This window comes from Nipponia nippon, unplaced genomic scaffold (assembly GCF_047370975.1).
Source record: "Nipponia nippon isolate SJK-2023a ecotype South Korea unplaced genomic scaffold, ASM4737097v1 scaffold_52, whole genome shotgun sequence".
NCBI classification, from domain to species: domain Eukaryota; kingdom Metazoa; phylum Chordata; class Aves; order Pelecaniformes; family Threskiornithidae; genus Nipponia; species Nipponia nippon.
The window spans coordinates 697372-717007 of record NW_028262372.1 but is presented as its reverse complement, the minus strand read 5'-3'; the positions used below and the strand labels follow the sequence as shown (position 1 = coordinate 717007).

Sequence of the window (19636 nt, the reverse complement as noted above, 5' to 3'; positions counted from 1 at the left end):
TTTACCCGTGTACATTGGAGGGGGCCCGCCCCCCTGTACAGCCCCATGTAAAATAGGTTCCTTTTGAACACGATCTATGCAAAGGTGCTTTGTGCTGGGCTGGAGGGGGGGGGGGCGGGGCCGGAGGAGGGGGAGGGAGGGTTTCGGGGTGCCAGGGGTAGGGCGTCATGGGGGGGGTGCCCCCCCACCCCCCCCCAGCGTGGGGCACCGTGTACAGAGATGGTGGCTGTAAGCTTTCCTGCGGGAGAATGCGATGAATAAAAGGGTTGAAAACGGAGAATTTTGGGGGACCCCCCCAACGCCCCCCCCCCCCCAAGGAGATGGGGGGCACCCAGGGGGGCCCCTGGGGGGGGGGGTTAAGGGGACCCTCATGCGGTTCAGGGGGGTCTCGGGGGGGGTCTTAAAGAGTTCAGGGGGTCCCTATAGGGCTGGGGGTGTCCCTATGGGGCTGGGGTGTTCCTTGGGGGTCCTTATAGGGCTGGGGGGGGCCCTGTAGGGCTGGGGGGGGGGTCCTTGGGGGTCCTTGTAGGGCTGGGGGGTCCCTATGGGGCTGGAGGAGGGAGGGTCCTTGGGGGTCCTTATAGGGCTGGGGGGGTCCCTATGGGGCTGGGGGTGGTCCTTGGGAGTCCTTATAGGGCTGGGGGGTCCCTACGGGTTTCTATAGGGCTGGGGGCATCCCTATGGGGCTGGGGGGGTCCTTGGGGGTCCTTATAGGGCGGGGGGCTCCCTACAGGTCCCTATAGGGTTTGGGGGAGTCTTTGGGGGTCCCTATGGGGCTGGGGGGTTCTTTGGGGGACCCTATGGGGCTGAGGTGGGTCCTTATAGAACTGGGAGGGTCCCTATGGGTCCCTATAGGGCTGGGGGGGTCCTTAGTGGTCCCTGTGGGGCTGGGGGGGCTCTTAGGAGGTTTGGGCGTCCCCATGGGGCCCTGGGGGTCCCGGGGGGGGGGTCCCCTCCCTGTCACGACCCCCCGCAGCCTCCAATTGCGGCGTCGCCCCTTTAAGAGCCCCCCCCCCACTCGCCCGCAGTTACCACGGCGACGGGGGGCGTGGCCTACACGGCGGCGGCGGGCGGGGAGCGTAGCCTGCGCATGCACGGGAGGGCGGGGGCGGGGCCCGCGCATGCGCGGGAGGGGGTGAGGGCGGGGGCTGCGCATGCGCCGTGGCGCGGCCCGGCGGCGGCGGCGGCCGGGCCTAATAGGCCCTTATACACCCCTATAGGCGCCATAGAGCCCCATAGGGCTCTATAGGACCCCCCCCTCAGGCAGGGCGATGTCCGGAGCGGGAGCGAAGCGCGGGGCCGGCGATGGCGGCGGGGGCGGCCCCCCCGAGAAGAAGCCCCCCCGCGAGGAGCAGCCCCCCACCACCCTCATCGAGCCCCTCCGCCTCGGCGGCATCTCCTCCACGGTGGGTGACCCCCCCAAACCCCTGGGGACCCCCCAAACCCCTGGGGACCCCCCCAAATCCCGGGGACCCCCCCCAAAGCCCTGGGACCCCCCCCAAAGCTCTGGGACCCCCCGAATCCCTGGGACCGCCCCCAAATCCCAGGGACCGCCCCCGGACCCTGAGACCACCTCTTCCAAAAACCTGGGGACCCCCCCTAATCCCTGGGGTCCCCCCGAATCTGTGGGATCTCCCCAAAACCCTGGGGACCCTCTGAAACCTGGGGACCCCCCCCAATTCCCTGGGACCCCCCAAACTCTTGGGGATCCCCTCCAAACCCCTGGGACCCACCCCCCCAAATCTGGAACCCCCCCCCCAAACCCTTGGGGACCCCCCCCAATCCTTCAATCCTTGGGACCCCCCCGAACCCTGAGGATCCCCCCTCCAAGCCCCTGGGTGCCCCCCTAAAATCTTGGGTGCCCCCCAACCCCATGGGTGCCCTCAAATCCCTTGGGTGCCGCCCCAAAACCCCGAAGCCATTGAGATGTGGCTCCAAGATGGGACCACGGGGAGGTTCCTGGAGCCCTGGGTCCCCATGGCGGGGTCTGAGGGTGTCGGTGCCCCCTGGGTGCCCCCCCAAACCCCTTGGGTGCCCCCCTAAAATTTCGGGGTGCCCCCGCAGGAGGAGATGGACCTGAAGGTGCTGCAGTTCAAGAACAAGAAGCTGGCGGAGCGGCTGGAGCAGCGGCAGGCCTGCGAGGACGAGCTGCGCGAGCGCATCGAGAAGCTGGAGAAGCGCCAGGCCACCGACGACGCCACCCTCTTGTTGGTCAACCGCTTTTGGGGACAGGTAGGGGACTTCCCTACCCCCCCGCACCCCAAAACCTCCCGAGGGCACCCCGAAACCCGGCACAGCCCCTCCCGCCCACGCAGGGCAGCCACCGTGGCTAAAAGCGATGGAAGCGGCCCCCAAAATGGCCTTGGGGACCTCCAAAAAGGCCTCGGGGACCTCTAAAAAGGCCTTGGGGACCCCCGGAAATACCCTGGGGACCCCAAAAATGGCCTTGGAGACCTCCAAAATTATCCTGGGGACCCCCAAAATTATCCTGGGACTCCAAAAATGGGTCTGGGGACCCTAAAAAGCTCTCAGGGGATCCCAAAATGGCCTTGGGGACCCCCAAAATTACCCTGGGGACCTCCGAAAACGGTGTTGGGTACCCCAAAAAGCTCTCAGAGGACCCCAAAAATGGCGTTGGGGACCTCCAAAATGGCCTTGGGACCCCAAAATTGGCCTTGGGGACCCCCAAAGTTACTCTGGGGATCCCAAAAATGGCCTTGGATACCCCAAAAAGCTGTCAGGGGACCTCCAAAATGGCTTTGGGGACCCCAAAAATGGCCTTGGGGACCCCAAAATTACCCTGGGGACCCCAAAAATGGGTTTGGGCACCCCAGAAAGCTCTCAGGGGACCCCAAAATTGGCCCCAGCACCCCAAAATTTGCCTGAGGGGCTGTAAGTGCTTTTTTGGGGGGGGTCCCAGTTTGGTCAACAGGGGTGGAGTTCTTCCAAAAGGCTGAAAGCGCCCCAAAAATGGGCCTGGGGACCCCCAAAACCACCCTGTCTCTTCTCAACCCCTTGGGATCCCCCCAGATCTCTCGGGGGCCCCCCCCCAAATCTCCCCAGGGGTCCTCAGATGCCTTTTGGGGTCCCCCAAGCCGGGCTCCCCCCCTCCCCCCCACAGGGATTTGGGGTGTCCTGACCCCTTTGCTTCCCCCCAGCCCCCTGGGGTCCCCCCCAAACTTCTCAGGGGGCCCCCCAGACGCCCCCCGGGGTTTGGGGGTGCCCTGACCCCCCGTTCCCCCCCTCCCCCAGTTGGATGCAGAGGTGCAGGCACTGCTGCGGCGCTATGAAGGCGAGGGGGGGGCACCCCCTGCCCCCCCCGGGGACCCCCCCGAACCTCGACCTGAGGGGCCTGAGCCTCCCCCGGCCCCCCCTGGTGAGGCTGAGGGTCCCGACAGGAGGGGTGAGTGGGGCTGGGGGGGGGAATTGGGGGGGCCTGGGGGTGATTTGGGGGGCTGGGGGGTGATTTGGGGGGCTGCTGGGGCTCCTGGGGGTGATTTGGGGGGTCGTGGGGGTGATTTGGGGGGCTGTTGGGGGGCCTGGGGGTGATTTGGGGGTCCTGAGAGTGATTTGGGGGGCTGCTGGGGCTCCTGGGGGTGATTTGGGGGCTCCTGGGGGTGATTTGGGGGGCTGCTGGGGGTCCTGGGGGAGATTTGGGGGGGCCTGGGGGTGATTTGGGGGGTCTGGGGGGCAATTTGGGATCTTGGGGGGCATTTAAGGTTTCTAGGGAGGAATTTTGGGGTGTTGGTAGTTTGGGGGGGGCTTCTGGGGGTAATGGGGGGTAATTTGGGGGGCTGTAGGGGAGTCCTGAGAGTCAGTTGGAAACTATGGGGTGCAACTAAGGGTTCTAAATAACAATTTAGGGGGACTGGGGGCAGTTTGGGGGGTCCTGGGGGCTGTGGGGGGCAGTTTTGGGAGGGCAGGGAGTTCCTGGGGAGCATTTAGGGGTGCTGGGGGGGCAATTGGGGGCGCTGGGAGGCACCCATGGGTGTTGGGGGGCAATTTAGGCGTGTTGGGGGGCAGTTTAGGGGTTCTGGGGGGGCAATTTAGGGGTGTTGGGGGGCAATTTAAGGGTGCTGGGAGGCACCCATGGGTGCTGGAGGGCAATTTAGGGGTGCTGGGGGGCAATCGGGGGTGCTGGGGGGGGGCGATTTAAGGGTGCTGGGGGTTCCCGACGGAGCCTAACTCTCTCCTCCCCTCCCCCCCCAGAGCCCTGGGGGGGCCCCAGCGCCCCCCTCCCCCCCCCGCCCCCCGGGGGCCGCCTAGGGGGGCCGGCGGCCGCGTTCGTGGCGGCGCTGAGCCGCAGTGGCCCCGAGGAGGGGGAGCTGCGCCTGCGCCCCCGCCTCGCCTTCGCCCCCGCCGCTGTCGCCCGCCTGGTGGAGGGGCTGGCGGGGGCCCACCGCCGCGCCCAGGAGCTGGGGGCTCGCCTGGCCGCCCGCCGTGAGTGCCCCCAGGGGGGCCGGGGGCCGTTTGCGGGGGCACCAGGGCCACTGGGGGCCATTTGGGGGGGGTACATAGGCCCCTGGGGGCCATTTGGGGGGCACCCGGGCCACTGGGGGCCGTTTGGGGAGGTCCATGGGCCACTGGGTGCCATTTGAGGGGGTGACATGGGGCCCTGAGTGCCGTTTTGGGGGGGATATGGGCACCTGGGTGCCATTTTGGGGGGTCACCCGGATGCTTTAGTCCCATTTTGGGGTCACCCGGGCACCTGGGTGCCACTTTTGGGGGACACATGGGAATCTGGGTCCCATTTTGGGGTCACCTGGGCACCTAGGTGTCATTTTTGGGGTCACCCAGATGCTTTAGTCCCATTTTTGGGGTCACCGGGGCCCCTGGGTGCCATTTGGGGGGGGGGGGACGTGAGCCCCCAGGTGCCATTTTGGGGTCACCTGGGTGCCTGTGTCCCCTTTTGGGGTCACCCAGATGCTTGGGTCCCGTTTTTGGGGGTCATGCGGACACCTGGGCCCGGGGGGGGGGGGGTCAGTGGGTGCTGGGGGGTCCCGGGGGTGTCAGGGGGTGCTGGGGGGTCCCAGGGGGTGCTGGGGGTGTTGGAGGGGGGGTCAGGGTGCTGACCAAAGGCCTGGGTCCCGCAGCGGAGCTGGCGGAGGCAGGGCGGGCGCTCCTGCGGGAGCTGCTGCGGGAGCACCGGCGCCTGCAGGACCTCACCCTGCAGCTGCAGGAGAAGCACCACCGCGTCTCCCTGGAGGTACTGGGGGCGCTGGGAGGCACTGGGAGGGGGTTGGGAGGCGCTGGGAGGGGACTGGGGGGCAGTGGGGGGCACTGGGAGGAGATTGGGGCACACTGGAAAGCAGTGGGAGGGGGTTGGGGGGCGCTGGGGGGGGATTGGGGGGCACTGGGAGGGGATTAGAGGGCACTGGGAGGGGATTGGGGGCACTGGGGCGGCACTGGGAAGAACTGGGAGGGGATTGGAGGGCACTGGGAGGGGATTGGAGGGTACTGGGAGGGGATTGGGGGCCCTGGGGGGGCATTGGGAGGGCATTAGTGGGCGCTGAGAGGAGACTGGAGGCACTAGGAGGCAGTGGGAGGGGACTGGGGGCACTGGGAGGGGGTGGGAGGCACTGTGGGGGCACTGGGAGGGGATTAGGGAGCACTGGGAGAAGGATTAGGGGCACTGGGAGGGGCTTGGAGGCACTGGAAAGAACTGGGAGAAGATTAGGAGGCACTGGGAGGAACTGTGAGGGACTGGGAAGGGATTAGGGAGCACTGGGAGGGGGATAGAGGGCACTGGAAGGGGATTGGGGGCACTGGGGGTGGGGTGGGGTCACTGGGAGGGGATTGGGGGCACTGGGAGGGGATTAGGGGACACTGGAAAGGGATGGGAGGCACGGGGAGGAACTGGGAGAGGATTAGAGGAGATTGGAAAGCAGTGGGAGAGGACGTGGGGGCATTGGGAAAGGACTGGAGGGCACTGGGAGGGGACTGGGAGGGGATGAGGGGGCCCTGGGGCGGTGTTGGGGGGGACGGGGGGGACTGGGAGGGCCTGGGTCAGGGGGTGTCCCTGTGATGTCGCTGGGGTGCCCTTGCGTCCCCGTGGTAGGTGACGGTGACGTTGTCCCCAGGGGGTGCCGTGGTTGATGTCCCCATGGGGTGACACAGTTGACGTCCCCATGGGGTTCCACGGCTGAGGTCCCCATGGGGTGACACCACCGTCATCTCCGTGGGGTGTCGTGCTTGATGTCCCCGTGAGATGATGTGGGCGATGTCCCCATGGGGTGACACGGCCGAGGTCCCCGTGGGGTGCCATACTTGATGTCCCCATGGGGTGACACAGTTGATGTCCCCATGGGATTCCATGGTTGAGGTCCCCATGGGGTGACACCACCGTCATCTCCACGGGGCGCCGTTCTTGATGTCCCTGTGGGACGACGTGGCCGAGGTCCCCGCGGGCTGCTGCGGGTGTCCCCGAGGGGGTACCGCACGTGTCCCCACCCTGTCCCCGTGTCCCCCTCGCAGCTGGCGGAGCTGCAGGACAAGGCCACCTCGGCAGAGACCAAGGTGCTGGAGATGGGGACGACGGTGGAGGGGCTGCAGTGGGACAGCGCCAAGCTGCGCAAGCGCGAGGGACGCCTCAACCGCCACCTCGCCGAGGCCCTCGAGCAGGTGGCCCCCGCGTCCCCAGCGGTGGCCCCCGCGTCCCCAACGGTGGCCACCGTGTCCCCAGCATCCCCCAAGCTGCTGCCAGGCTCTGAGGGGTCCCAGCGCTCCCTGAGGGCCACCACCCTTGGCCTTTGGCACTTGGGGTCCCCCCGTGTCACTTGGGGTCCCCCCATGTCCCTTGGGTTCATCTCGTGTCCCTTGGGTCCTCTGTGTCACTTGGGGTCCCCCCCTTTGTCACTTGGGGTCCTTCTGTGTCACTTGGGGTCACGTCATGGCACTTGCCGTCACCATGTGTCACCTGGGGTCACCCCACATCACTGGTTGGCCCCAGGGGTGTCCCCAACGTCCCTGGGGTGTCCCCAGTGCCCTTCATGTCCCTGAGGTGTCCTCGATGTCCCCAAGGCGTCTCGGGTGTCCCCCGGGTGTCCCCAGCGTCCCTGGTGTCCCCAGGGAGTCCCCAACCTCCCTTGGGGTGTCCCCAACGTTCCCGATGTCCCTGGGGTGTCCCCAACGTCCCTGGGGTGTCCCCGGTGTCTCTGGGGGTGTCCCTGGTGTGCCTAGTGGCCCTGGGGTGTTCCCGGTGTCCCCAACATCCCTGGTGTCCCTGGGGTGTCCCCCATGTCCCTAGGGTGTCCCCGGGGTGTCCCCGACGTCCTTAGGCTTTCCCCAATGTCCCTGGTGTCCCCAACGTGTCCCCAGCATCCCTGGGGTGTCCCCAATGTCCCTGGTGTCCCCGGGGTGTCCCCAACGTCCCTGGGGTGTCCTCAATGTCCCTGGTGTCCCCAGGGTGTCCCCAACGTCCCCGATGTCCTTGGGGGTGTCCCCAGTGTCCCTGGGGTGCCCCTGGGGTGTCCCCAACGTCCCTGGGGTGTCCCCGGTGTCCCCAACGTCCCTGTGTCCCCAGCTGACCTCCGGTTCCTACGGCTCCGGCAGCTCCGGGGGATTCCAGGGGGGACAAATCACCCTCAGCATGCAGAAGGTATTGGGGGGCGGGGGGGGGGCCCTGGGCGGGGTTGGGGGTCCCTTGGGGGGTTGGGGTCCCTGGGGGGGACCCTGGAAGGGTCCTGGGGGGATTTGGGGGGGTTGGGGGACCTTGGGAGGGGTCTGGAGGGGTTTGGGGGTCCCCAGAAGGCGTTGGGGGACCTGAGGGGTCTTGGGGGGGGACCTGAGGGGTTTTGGGGGATTTGGGGGCCCTGAGGGGGGTTTGGGGGACCCTGGGGGGATTTGGGGGGGACCCGAGGGGGGGTTGGGGCACCCTGGGGGGATTTGGGAGGGACCTGAGGGGGCTTGGGGGACCCTAGGGGGATTGGGGGCGCACCCGAGGGGATTTGGGGGTCCCTGGGGGGATTTGAGGGACTCAAGGGGGTCCCTGAGGGGGGCTGGGGGAGTTTTGGGGGGCTCAGGGAGAGGTTGGGGGACCCTGGGGGAGGATTGGGGGATGCTGGGGGAGTTTGGGGGGGTCCCGAGGGGCTTTGGGGGACCTTGGGGAGGTGCTGGGGGGTCCCTTGGGAGAGGTTTGGGGGGGGTCTGGGGGTGTCGGGGGGGGGTGTTGGGGTGAGCCCAGGATTTTGGGGGTCCCCAGTTTGAGATGCTGAACGCGGAGCTGGAGGGGAACCAGGAGCTGGCCAACAGCCGGATGGCGGAGCTGGAGAAGCTGCAGCAGGAGCTCCAGCAGGCCGTGCGCGGGCACGAGCGCCTCAAGGTGACGCGGGGACACTGGGGGTGTCGGGGACGTGGGGGACATCAGGGACAGAGGGGACACTGGGGGCATTGGGGGCATCAGGGACGTTGGGGACATGGGGATGTGGGGGACACGGGGGACATCAGGAACATGGGGGACGTTGGGGGACATCAGGGACACGGGACATCAGGGACGTTGGGGACATGGGGATGTGGGGGACACGGGGGACATTGGGGACACGGGGGACATCAGGGACATGGGGGACACTGGGGGCATTGGGGGCATCGGGGATGTTGGGGGACATCAGGGACATAGGGGACACTGGGAGCATCAGGGACGTTGGGGACATGGGGATGTGAGGGACACGGGGGACATCAGGGACAGGGGACACTGGGGGCATCAGGGACATTGGGGACATGGGGATGTGAGGGACACGGGGGACATCAGGGACATTGGGGACACTGGGGGCATCAGGGACAGAGGGGACACTGGGGGCATCGGGGACATCGGGGACATGAGGGGACATCAGGGACATTGGGCACACTGGGATGTGGGAGACATCGGGGACACGGGGGACATCAGGGACGCTGGGGACATGGGGATGTGGGGGAGATTGGGGACATCAGGGACATTGGGGACATCAGGGACATAGGGGACACTGGGGGCGTTGGGGACATCAGGGACGGGGACACGGGGATGTGGGGGACATTGGGGAGACAGGGGACATGGGGGACATCAGGGACATAGGGGACACTGGAGGCATTGGGGACATCAGAGACGTTGGGGGACATCAGGGACATAGGGGACACTGGAGGCATTGGGGACACCAGGGACGTTGGGGGACATCAGGGACATAGAGGACACTGGGAGCATCAGGGACGTTGGGGACATGGGGATGTGAGGGACATTGTGGACACAGGGGACAACGGGGACATTGGGGACACTGGGGGTGGTGGGGACATCAGGGATGTTGGGGACACGGGGATGTGGGGGACACGGGGGACATCAGGGACATAGGGGACACTGGGGACGTTGGGGATGTGGGGGACACTGGGGACATCAGCAACATCAGGGACATTGGGGACAGCAGGGACATGGGGGGGGACCCTTAGGGACGCGGCGGGAGGCCACACATCGGAGGGTGACACCGAGGAGCCGGTGCAGCCATAGAGGCAGAACAAGGGGATGTTTGGGGCCCCGGGAGGACAACGAGGACCCCTGGGAGCTCCAGGGGATGGCACTGGAGGCGGGGGGTGGGGACGCTGGGGGACATGGCTGGGGACGGTCCCCGCAGGTGGCCCTGCGCTCGCTGCCGGAGGAGGCGGTGAAGGAGACACTGGAGTACAGGGTGCTGCAGTCCCAGTTCTCCCTCCTCTACCACGAGAGCCTACAGGTGAAGACGCAACTGGACGAGGCCCGCGCTCTTCTCCTGGCCACCAAGAACAGCCACCTGCGCCACATCGAGCACATGGAGGTGAGGGGACGCGTCCCCGAGGTGGCCATGGATGTCCCCAAGGTTCCTGAGGGCTCCCCGGGGTGTCCCGTTGGTCGTGGGGGTCGTGGGACGTCATGGTGTCCAACTGTTGGCCATCCAAGATGGCCACCATGATCATGTTGAGAACATGGAGGTGGGTCTTGATGTCACCAAGGTGTTCCCAAGGCTCCCTGGGGCATCACGTGGGTCCTGGAGGGTCCCGGGGTGTCATGGCCGCCCAAGATGGCTGCCTCGGTGCCCCTGACATGTCCGTCTGTCCCTGTCCTCTGTCTGTCCCCGCCTGTGTGTGTTCTTCCCGGGTCCTTTGTGTCCCCCTCATGTCCCCTGTTACGTGTCCTCCATGTTGTCATCTCCACGGCCCCCATGTTCCCGTGTCCTCCATGTTGTCATCTCTACGGCCCCCCTGTCCCCAACGTGTCCCCAATGTGTCCCCCACCTGTCCCTCGTGTCCTCCACATCTCCATGTGCTCCATGGCCCCCGTGTTCTCCACATCTCCATGTCCTCCATGTCCTCCATGTCCCTCATGTTCTCCACGTCGTCCATGTCCCCATGTCCCCCACGTCCTCCATGTTCTCCACATCCTCCCCATCCCCCACGTCCCCCATGTTCTCCACGTCCCCCACGTCCTCCATGTTCTCCACATTCCCCACGTCCCCCACGTCCTCCACGTTCTCCCCATCCCTCACGTCCTCCATGTCCCGCACGTCCTCCACGTCCTCCACGTTCTCCACATCCTCCATGTTCTCCACGTCCTCCCCATCCCCCCCGTCCCCCCCCGCAGAGCGATGAGCTGGGGGTGCAGAAGCGGCTGCGGACGGAGGTGATCCAGCTGGAGGACACCCTGGCCCAGGTGCGCAAGGAGTACGAGATGCTGCGCATCGAGTTCGAGCAGAACCTGGCGGCCAACGAGCAGGCGGGTGAGCGCCCCCGCCCCGCCCCCTGCTGCCACGCCCCCCCGCCCCGCCCACCACCGCCCCCCGGGAGGACCCACCGGGGCGCAGGGCCGTAGAGCCGGGGAGAGAGCGGCCGCGGAGGGTCCTCCTGGGGCTGGGTGGTGGGGTGGGCACTCTAGGGTGGTTCTCCTAGAGCTCTATGGTGCGTTGCACCCTCTGGGAGGGTCCTCCTAGATCTCTATGGTGCATTGGGTCCTCTGGGAGGGTCCTCCTCGAACTCTATGGTGGGGTGGGCACTCTATGATGGTCCTCCTAGAGCTCTGTGGTGGGTTGGGCACTCTGGGAGGGTCCTCCTAGGTCTCCATGGTGGGGTGGGCACTCTAGGGTGATCGTCCTGGGGCTCTGTGGTAGGATGGGCACTCTGGGGTGCTCCTCCTGGATCTCTGTGGTGCATTGAGCGCTCTAGGACGGTCCTCCTGGATCTCTGTGGTGGGCTTGTGGGGCTGGGGCTGCTCTAGGGCTGCTTCTCCCACTCCTCTATGGTGCCCCCCCCCCCAACTCTATGGTCACAGCGCCCTCGGCCGCTCTGCTCCCTCTTCCCCCTCTCTCTCTCTGACCTTGGGGGAGGGCGGGGCCGGGGTGCTGCTGCCTGGCTGCCTCCCATAGGTCCCATCAACCGGGAGATGCGTCACCTGATCAGCAGCCTGCAGAAGCACAACCACCAGCTGAAGGGCGACGTGCAGCGCTACAAGCGGAAGCTGCGGGAGGTGCAGGCTGAGATCAACAAGGTGGGCGGGGCGCCGGGAGGGGGCATGGCCCCTTGAAGAGCGTGGCGGCCCTGCCCCGTTCCCTTCCAGCCTTGGTGGCGTGGGCCCTTTAAGGAAGTGTGGGGTGGGCCCCACCTACAGGCACGCGTGGCCCCTTTAAAGGGGTGTGGCTCCATGAAGGGCGTGGCGGCCCCGCCCTGTTCCCTTCCAGCCTTGGTGGCGTGGGCCCTTTAAGAAAGGGGGGGTGGGGGTGGGTGGGTGTGGTTGGGCGCCCACCTGTAGGTCTGCGTGGCCCCTTTAAGGGGGCGGGGCCAACCCTTGGGGAGGGCGGTGCAGCCTGGCAATTGGCTGTTGCCCCTTTAAGGGGGCGGGGCTACGCAGGGGGGCAGTCTTAAAAGGGCAATGGTAGGGTGGGCCGCGTGGAGGGGGTGGGGCTTGGCACCTCCCCTTTAAGGAGGTGGGGGCTACACTGAGGGGCGGTGCCTTAACAGGGCTATGCTAATGAGAGGGGCGGGGCCCTAACAGGCCATGTTAATGAGAGAGGTGGGGCTTTAAAAAGGCTGTGGTAATGAGAGGGGTGGGGCCTTAAAAGGGGCACGTTGGGGTTGGTGGGCCCCACCGGGAGGGCGGAGCGTGGGGGGGAGGTGCTGCCTCTTAAAAGGGCTATGCCACCCCCGTTCGTGGGCGTGGCCTGCTGACTCCGCCCCCTCCCCTCTTAGCTCCGCCTCCAAGTCAGCGGCGCCCCGCCCCCTCAAGGCACCGCCCCGCCCCCTCCGCCCCCCCCAGCCGCCGCCACCGCCCCCCCGGACGAAACTGCGGCGGCGGGGGCGGGGGGGGCCCCGGGCCCCGCCCCCACGAAAGAAGAAGAAGGCGGGGCCGCCCCCGGCCCCGCCCCCACCGACCCCAAGCGGGAGGCGCCCCCCGCCCCCACCCCGCCCGAGACCGCCCTCCCCCGGCGCCCCAGCGAGGAGGAGGAGGCTCCTGCCCCACCCGGCCCCGCCCCGGCCCCGCCCGCCCCACCACAACCCCCTCCCCCCCGGGTGAAAGAAACGCCCCCCGCCCCCTCCCCCCGGCCCGGAGCCTCCCGGGGGGGCCCCGAGCGGGAGCGGGGGCGGGAGCGGGAGCGGGAGCGGCCCAAGGGCCCCCCCGAGGAGCCCAAGAAAAAGGACTCGGAGGTGCTCAAGCAGCTGCGGGTGGAGCTCAAGTGAGGGGGGGGCGCGAATCGGGGGGGCTGGGGGCTGGTTTGGGGGTCCTGGGGGGTGTTGGGGGGCTGGGGGCTGTTATGGGGGCTGGGGGCTGTTAATGGGGGGGCTGGGGGCTGGTTTGGGGGTCCTGGGGGATGTCGGGGGGCTGGGGGCTGTTAGAGGGGCTCCAGGGGGTTATTGGGGGGCAGGGGGCCGTTGGGGGGCTGGGGGCTGTTTTGGGGGGTCCTGGGGGGTATTGGGGGGGCAGGGGGCCGTTAGGGGGGCTGGGGGTTGTTAATGGGGGGGCTGGTGGCTGTTAGAGGGGCTCCGGGGGGGGTATTGGGGGGCAGGGGGCCATTAGGGGGGCTGGGGTCTGTTTTGGGGGGTCCTGGGGGGTATTGGGGGGCTGGGGGCAGTTTGGGGGTCACTGGGGGCAATTGGGGGGTCCCTGGGGGCAGTTTGGGGGGGGGCTGTTGGGGTGGGGGGGGTAATTAGGGCAATTAGGAGGGAGGGGGCAATTAGGGGCTGCCCCCCGGGGGGGTTGCGCGGGCCCCCTGAGGCGGCGGGCTGATGCAAATGAGATGCAAATGAGCAACATGGCGGGCAGGAAGGCGCAGGAGAGCCAGAAGGAGATGAAGCTGCTGCTGGACATGTACAAGTCGGCGCCCAAGGAGCAGCGGGACAAGGTGCAGCTGATGGCGGCCGAGAGGAAGAGCAAGGCCGAGGTAACGACGCGCTAACGACACGCTAGCGACACGCTATGATACGCTAACGGCACGTACGGGCCCCTAAGATGTCTCCCGCCCTTCCCTTCCGTCGTTCCCCGGCGCTGTTCCCTCGCGCCGTGACGTCACGGTGTTCTCTTACCTCATTCCCTCACGGCGTTAGGTCGCCCCGTGACCTCATACTGTTACCTCACGTCGTGACCTCACGCTGCTCTCTTACGTCATTGCCTCACAGCGTTAGGTCGCGTCATGGCCTCATACTGTTACCTCACGCCGTGACTTCACGCTGCTCTCTTACCTCATTCCCTCACGGCGTTGGGTCGCGCTGTGACCTCATGGCGTTACCTCCCACCATTACCTCACACCGTTCACTCACATGGTTATCGCGCTTCATTACCTCATGCCGTTCTCTCACCCCATTACCTCCTGCAATGACCTCGCACCATGACTTCATGTGATTACCTCATGCCGTTCTGTCCCCTCACCCCATTATGTCACCCCATTACCTCACACCATCATGTCGTGTCATTATCTCACCCAGTTACCTCATGTCATTACCTCACGTGGTTACCTCATGCGATTACCTCATCTCACCTCATTACCTCATGTCATTACCTGACCCTGTTACCTCATGTGATTACCTCACCCCATTACTTCATGTCATTACCTCATGTGGTTACCTCGTGTGATTACCTCACCCCGTTACCTCACCTCGTTACCTCACACGATTACCTCATGTGATTACCTCATCTCATTACCTCACGTCATTATCTCACCCCGTGACCTCATGCGATTACCTCACCTCATTACCTCACGTGATTACCTCACGTCATTACCTTACCTCGTTACCTTAGCCTGTGACCTCACATCATTACTCATCCCATGACCTCACCCAGTTCCCTCCCTCCAGCCGGCTGCCGCATGGGGGGGGGGGGCGAGGTGACATCATGGCGGGGCGTGACGTCACTCCCTGGGCAGGCGGAGGAGCTGCGCGGGCGGGCGCGGGAGCTGGAGGAGCGGGAGCGGCGGGAGAGCAAGAAGCTGGCGGACGAGGAGGCGCTGCGGCGGCTGCGGCACGCCGAGGAGCAGATCGAGCACCTCCAGCGCAAGCTGGCCGCCACCAAGCAGGTGGGCGTGGCCTCCTGGGGCGTGGCTCCCTGTGGGCGTGGCCTCCAGGGAGGGGCGGTGCCTGGAGGGGGAAGAAAGGGGGGGGTGGCTTTAAGGGAGGGGGTGTGGCCGGTGGGGTTGGGGTGTGGCTGGGTGGGAGGGGTGTGGTTATGGGGCATCATAGTCGTAGCCTGTGATGTCATAAGCGTGTTTTCTGTGCCTTATGATGTCATACACATAGTTTGTGATGTTGTAAGCGTGTTTTCTGTGCCTTACGATGTCATAGGCGTGGTTTGTGATGTCGTAAGCGTGTTTTCTGAGCCTTATGATGTCATAGATGGAGCTTGTGATGTCATAAGTGTGTTTTCGTTAGGACGTAGAAGGCCGGGAGGGGAAACATCCACTTTGGGGGGGGGGGGCGGGGGGCGGGGCAGCATTTAGGGCTGCCAGGCAGCGCCTATGATGTCACCAGCGGGCTGCGTGACATCACGGGCACGCCTCTATGACATCACAGGCGCGGCTTGTGACGCCACGAGGGCGTTTGGGCTCTGCGCCGCGTAGCCGGGCCTGGTGGGAAGCATCTGTCACCGGGGGGGGGGGAGCAGGGGGACAACGGCGCTTTGGCGGGTGGGGCTCATGACATCACGGAGGGGGACGGGGGCTGGCGCGTGACCTCACGGCGGCCATGTTGCGGGGGGGCGGGGCAGGAGGAGGAGGCGCTGCTGTCGGAGATGGACGTGACGGGCCAGGCCTTCGAGGACATGCAGGAGCAGAACCTGCGGCTGCTGCAGCAGCTACGGGAGAAGGACGACGCCAACTTCAAGCTGATGTCAGAGAGGATCAAGGCCAATCAGATCCACAAGCTGCTGCGGGAGGAGAAGGACGAGTTGGCCGAGCAGGTCCTCGCCCTCAAGGCCCAGGTGGGAGCCAGGTGGCCAGGAGAAGGTTGAGGTGGTGGCCAGGTCCTCACCATCGAGGTCCAGGTGGGACCCAGGAGTTTGGGGAGGTCCAGGGGAACCCAGGTGGTTGAAGAGCTGGAGGAACCCAGGTGGCCAGGAGAAGGTTGAGGTGGTGGAGCAGGTCCTCACCATCAAGGTCCAGGTGGGACCCAGGCATCTGGGAGGACCCTGGCATCTGGCCTGGGGGCGACCCAGGTGGCCGGGCCCATAGGGACCTGGGTGTCCAAGATGAGCTGACCCAGGCGTCCTGGGGTGGTTGTCCCCAGGTGGACGCCCAACTGCTGGTGGTGCAGAAGCTGGAGGAGAAGTAGCAGGAGGGGGACAAGGGGGACTGGGGGGACCCCGGCACCCAGGTTGGGGGGGACCCAGGTGGCCGGGCCTGTAGGGACCTGGGTGTCCAAGATGAGGTGACCCAGGCGTCCTGGGGTGGTTGTCCCCAGGTGGACGCCCAGCTGCTGGTGGTGCAGAAGCTGGAGGAGAAAGAACGAGGCCTGCAGAGCAGCTTGGCGGCAGTGGAGAAGGAGCTGGCCCTGCGCTCCCAGGCCCTGGAACTCAACAAGAGGAAGGTGGGAACGGGGTGGGGGGGACACCAGGGTCCAGGGACCCCGGTGGCCGGTGGCCCGGACCTGGGTGGCTGAGGGTTGGGGGCCACCCAAGCACCCGGTCGTGCAGGCGGTGGAGGCGGCGCAGCTGGCGGAGGACCTACGGGCGCAGGGGGAGCACGTCCAGGCGCGGCTACGGGAGCTGCAGGCCTGCGCCGCCGAGAACCGGGCCGCCAAGGACAAGGAGTCCCTCAGCCTCAAGAGGGCCCAGGTAGGGGCCCCTATGGCGTCCATAGGGGAGGGAGCGGGGGAGGGGGAGGGTCCTTACGGGGCTCTATGGGTGCTCTATGGGCTATAGGGTGCTCTATGGGGCCATTTGGGGACCGTGGGGGATTCTGTAGGGTGTCTACAGCACCCTATGGGATCTTGGGGGGGGCTATGGGTGGGGAGGGGGTGTGTATGGGGTCCTTATGGGGCTCTATAGGGGCTGTGTGGGGTGCTACATAGGCTCTGAGGGGCCCTGTGGGGTGGTTCGGGGACTGTGAGGGACTCTATAGGGTCCCTATGGGCTCTATAGGGTTTGGGGGGGTACAGGTGCTCTGGGGTGTTATGGAGCCCTATGGCATGGAGGGGGGGGGCTCTACAGGTCCATTATGGGGCTCTATAGAGGATCTATAAGGCCTTAAAAGAGCTCTAGAAGGTTCTCTGGCACCCTATAAGGGGTCTACGTGGCCCTATAGGGGATTTGGGGGTCTCCATTGGAGGTCTATGGGACCCGTAGAGGCTCTGTGGGGCCCTATAGGGGTCTGTGGGGCCCTATAAGGGGTCTGCAGGGACCTATAGGTGCTTTGGGGGTCTCCATTGGAGGTCTATGGGCCCTGTAGAGGCTCTGTGGGGCTCTGTGGGGCCCTATAGGGGTCTGTGGGGCCCTATAGGGGGTCTGCAGGGACGTATAGGGGATTTGTGGCTCCCATAGAGGGTTTGTGGCTCTTATAGAGGCTCTGTGGGGCCCTATAGGGGCTCTGTGGCTCCCTACAGGGACCTATAGGGGGTCTATGGGGACCTACAGGGGGTCTACAGGAATCTGTAGGGGGTCTACGGGGACCCACAGTGCCACTGTGGGTCAGCGCCCCCCCATCCCGGCAGGAGGAGCTGTCGCGGCTGCGGCGGAAGCTGGAGAAGCAGCGGAAGGTGGAGGTCTACGCCGACGCCGACCAGATCCTCCAGGAGGAGATCAAGGAGTATCGGGTGCAGGTGGGGGAGCACCCATGGGTGCTGGGGGGGGGGGGGGGGCGCGGGGGCAAGGCTGGAGGACTTTGGGTGGGAGTTGGAGGTCTTTAGATGGGAGTTGGAGAACTTTGGGTGGGGCTGGAGGACCTTGGATGGGGGTTGGAGGGCCTTGGGTGGGGTTGGAGGGCCTTGGGTGAGTGTTGGAGGACCTTGGGTGGGTGTTGGAGAACCTTGGGTGGGGCTGGAGGACCTTGGATGGGGGTTGGAGAACCTTGGGTGGGGCTGGAGGACCTTGGATGGGGGTTGGAGAACCTTGGGTGGCCTTGGAGGACCTCGGGTGGCCTTGGAGGACCTCAGGTGGGGGGTTGCAGGACCCTGGGTGGGCCCGGAGTGCCTATGGGTGCTGACGGCCATCTTGCCCCACCCCCAGGCCCGCCTGACCTGCCCGTGCTGCAACGCCCGCAAGAAGGACGCCGTCCTCACCAAGTGCTTCCACGTCTTTTGCTTCGAGTGCGTCAAGAGCCGCTATGACACGCGCCAGCGCAAGTGCCCCAAGTGCAACGCCGCCTTCGGCGCCCACGACTTCCACCGCGTCTACATCAGCTGAGCCCCGCGGCGCCCGGCGGCACCCATGCGTGCTCCGTGGTCAACCATGGGTGCTCCTTCTCCGACCGTGGGCCTTGGAGGTGGGTCAACGCCGCCTTGGAGGACCATGGCTTCCTCTGTGTCTGCGTTAGTTGAACCCGTTGGTGATCCACAGCCACCCATGGGTACCCCACGAGACCTATGGGTGCCCCATAGCGACCCACAGCACCCATGGGTGACCTCTGGGTGGCCCCGCCCCCTTCCCATCCCACCAATAAAGCGCTTGGAGCTGCGGGCATGGCTGCGTGTGGCTGCTGGGGGGACCCAGGCGGGGGGGGGGGGTGTCACCTAAGGGGCGGGGCGAGACCATAGAGAGGCAGGGGAGAGGCTCCAGAGAGGCCATGTGACCATAGAGATGAAGGGAGGTGGCTTTGAGTACCCCATGGTACCATAGAGAGTGGGGGGAAGAGGTACCGGAGTGTCCGCATGGCCACAGAGACTGGGGGGGGAGGGCCTAGAGCGTCCTATGGGACAGCAGAGACGTGGTGCCACACTGGTAACCATAGAGCGCTGGAGAGCACGTCTCCTAGAGTGCCCTCGCGGGAGACCATTGAGTTGGAGGACCTCCCTCCTAGACTGCCCCAGCGGAGCCCATAGAGTTGGCGCCGCCCTCCCCTGCTAGACTGTCCCACCTTCGGATGATAGAGACGCGGAGGACCTCCCGCGTAGACCGTCCTCTTCAGCGACTATAGAGGAGTGGAGGACCTCCCTCCCCGCCCGCCTCAAGGGCGACCATAGAGACGTGGCGGACCTCCCGCCTAGCCCGCCTCAATGGCGGACCACCCTCCCCGCCCGCCTCCAAGGGCGACCATAGAGACGGGGAGGACCGCCCTCCCAGCCCGCCCCCCGCGGAGACCATAGAGACGTGGCAGAGCGCGAGGCAGGATGGAGCGGCCGGAGGGTACCGATGGGGGCGGGGGGGGGGGGGCGGCGGGACCCGGGCCCCCCCCACGGGCCCCCCCCCCAGGCCCGGGGCCCCGTGGGACCCCCCCGTGTCCCCCCCATGGCCCCCAGTGCCCCCCAGTTCCCCCCCCAGTGCCCCCCATGGCCCCCCCATGGCTCCCAGTGCCCCACAGTTCCCCCCATACCCCCCCCCTGCCCCCAGTGCCCACCCAACGTCCCCCCATATCCCCCCAGTGTCCCCCAGTTCCCCCCCCATAGCCCCCACTGCCCCCCAGTGCCCCCAGTGCCCCCGTGCCCCCCCCATGGCCCCCAGTGCCCCCCCATGGCCCCCAGTGCCCCCCATATCCCCCCCAGTGCCCCCAGTGCCCCCCCCACGTCCCCCCATATCCCCCCAGTGTCCCCCAGTTCCCCCCATAGCCCCCACTGCCCCCCAGTGCCCCCAGTGCCCCCCGTGTCCCCCCTATGGCCCCCAGTGCCCCCCATGGCCCCCCCATGGCTCCCAGTGCCCCCCAGTTCCCCCCATACCCCCCCTGCCCCCCAGTGCCCCCCGGCCCCCAGTGCCCCCCCAATGTCTCCCAGTGCCCCCCAGTGCCCCCCAATGTCCCCCAGTGCGCCCGGTTCCCCCCAGTGCCCCCCCCTATCCCCCCAGTGTCCCCCCATGGCTCCCAGTGCCCCCCCATATCCCCCCAGTGCCCCCCAGTGCCCCTCATAGCCCCCATGTCTCCCAATGCCCCCCCATAGCCCCCCCGTGGCCCCCAGTGCCCCCCAGTGTCCCCCCATACCCCCCAGTGCCCCCCATGGTCCCCCCATATCCTCCCAGTGCCCCCCCATGCCCCCCAATGCCCCCCCGGTGCCCCCCCATGGCCCCCCCATGGCCCCCAGTGTC

The 19636-nt window shown here is 66.6% G+C and overlaps 1 protein-coding gene across 6 annotated transcripts; it reads left to right on the top strand.

Moving 5' to 3' along the window:
- The first annotated feature begins 1129 nt into the window (after positions 1-1129).
- RNF40 (ring finger protein 40) lies at positions 1130-17950 on the top strand. Of its 6 annotated transcripts, none has more exons than XM_087735074.1 (19): positions 1134-1406; positions 2065-2232; positions 3253-3403; positions 4210-4440; positions 5094-5206; positions 6475-6621; positions 7523-7597; positions 8201-8320; positions 9594-9773; positions 10577-10712; positions 11355-11476; positions 12175-12659; positions 13247-13364; positions 14343-14492; positions 15179-15391; positions 15871-15996; positions 16088-16243; positions 17119-17220; positions 17633-17950. In XM_087735074.1, exons 1-19 carry the CDS (start codon positions 1272-1274, stop codon positions 17807-17809), a joined length of 3105 nt encoding a protein of 1034 aa, XP_087591200.1. In that variant the 5' UTR covers positions 1134-1271; the 3' UTR covers positions 17810-17950. The 6 variants fall into 6 exon arrangements, with proteins under 6 accessions (XP_087591202.1, XP_087591203.1, XP_087591200.1 ...); XM_087735075.1 differs by having other exon boundaries at positions 1135-1406; positions 16103-16243; XM_087735076.1 differs by lacking the exon at positions 17633-17950 and having other exon boundaries at positions 1130-1406; positions 17042-17172.
- Positions 17951-19636: the final 1686 nt, after the last annotated feature.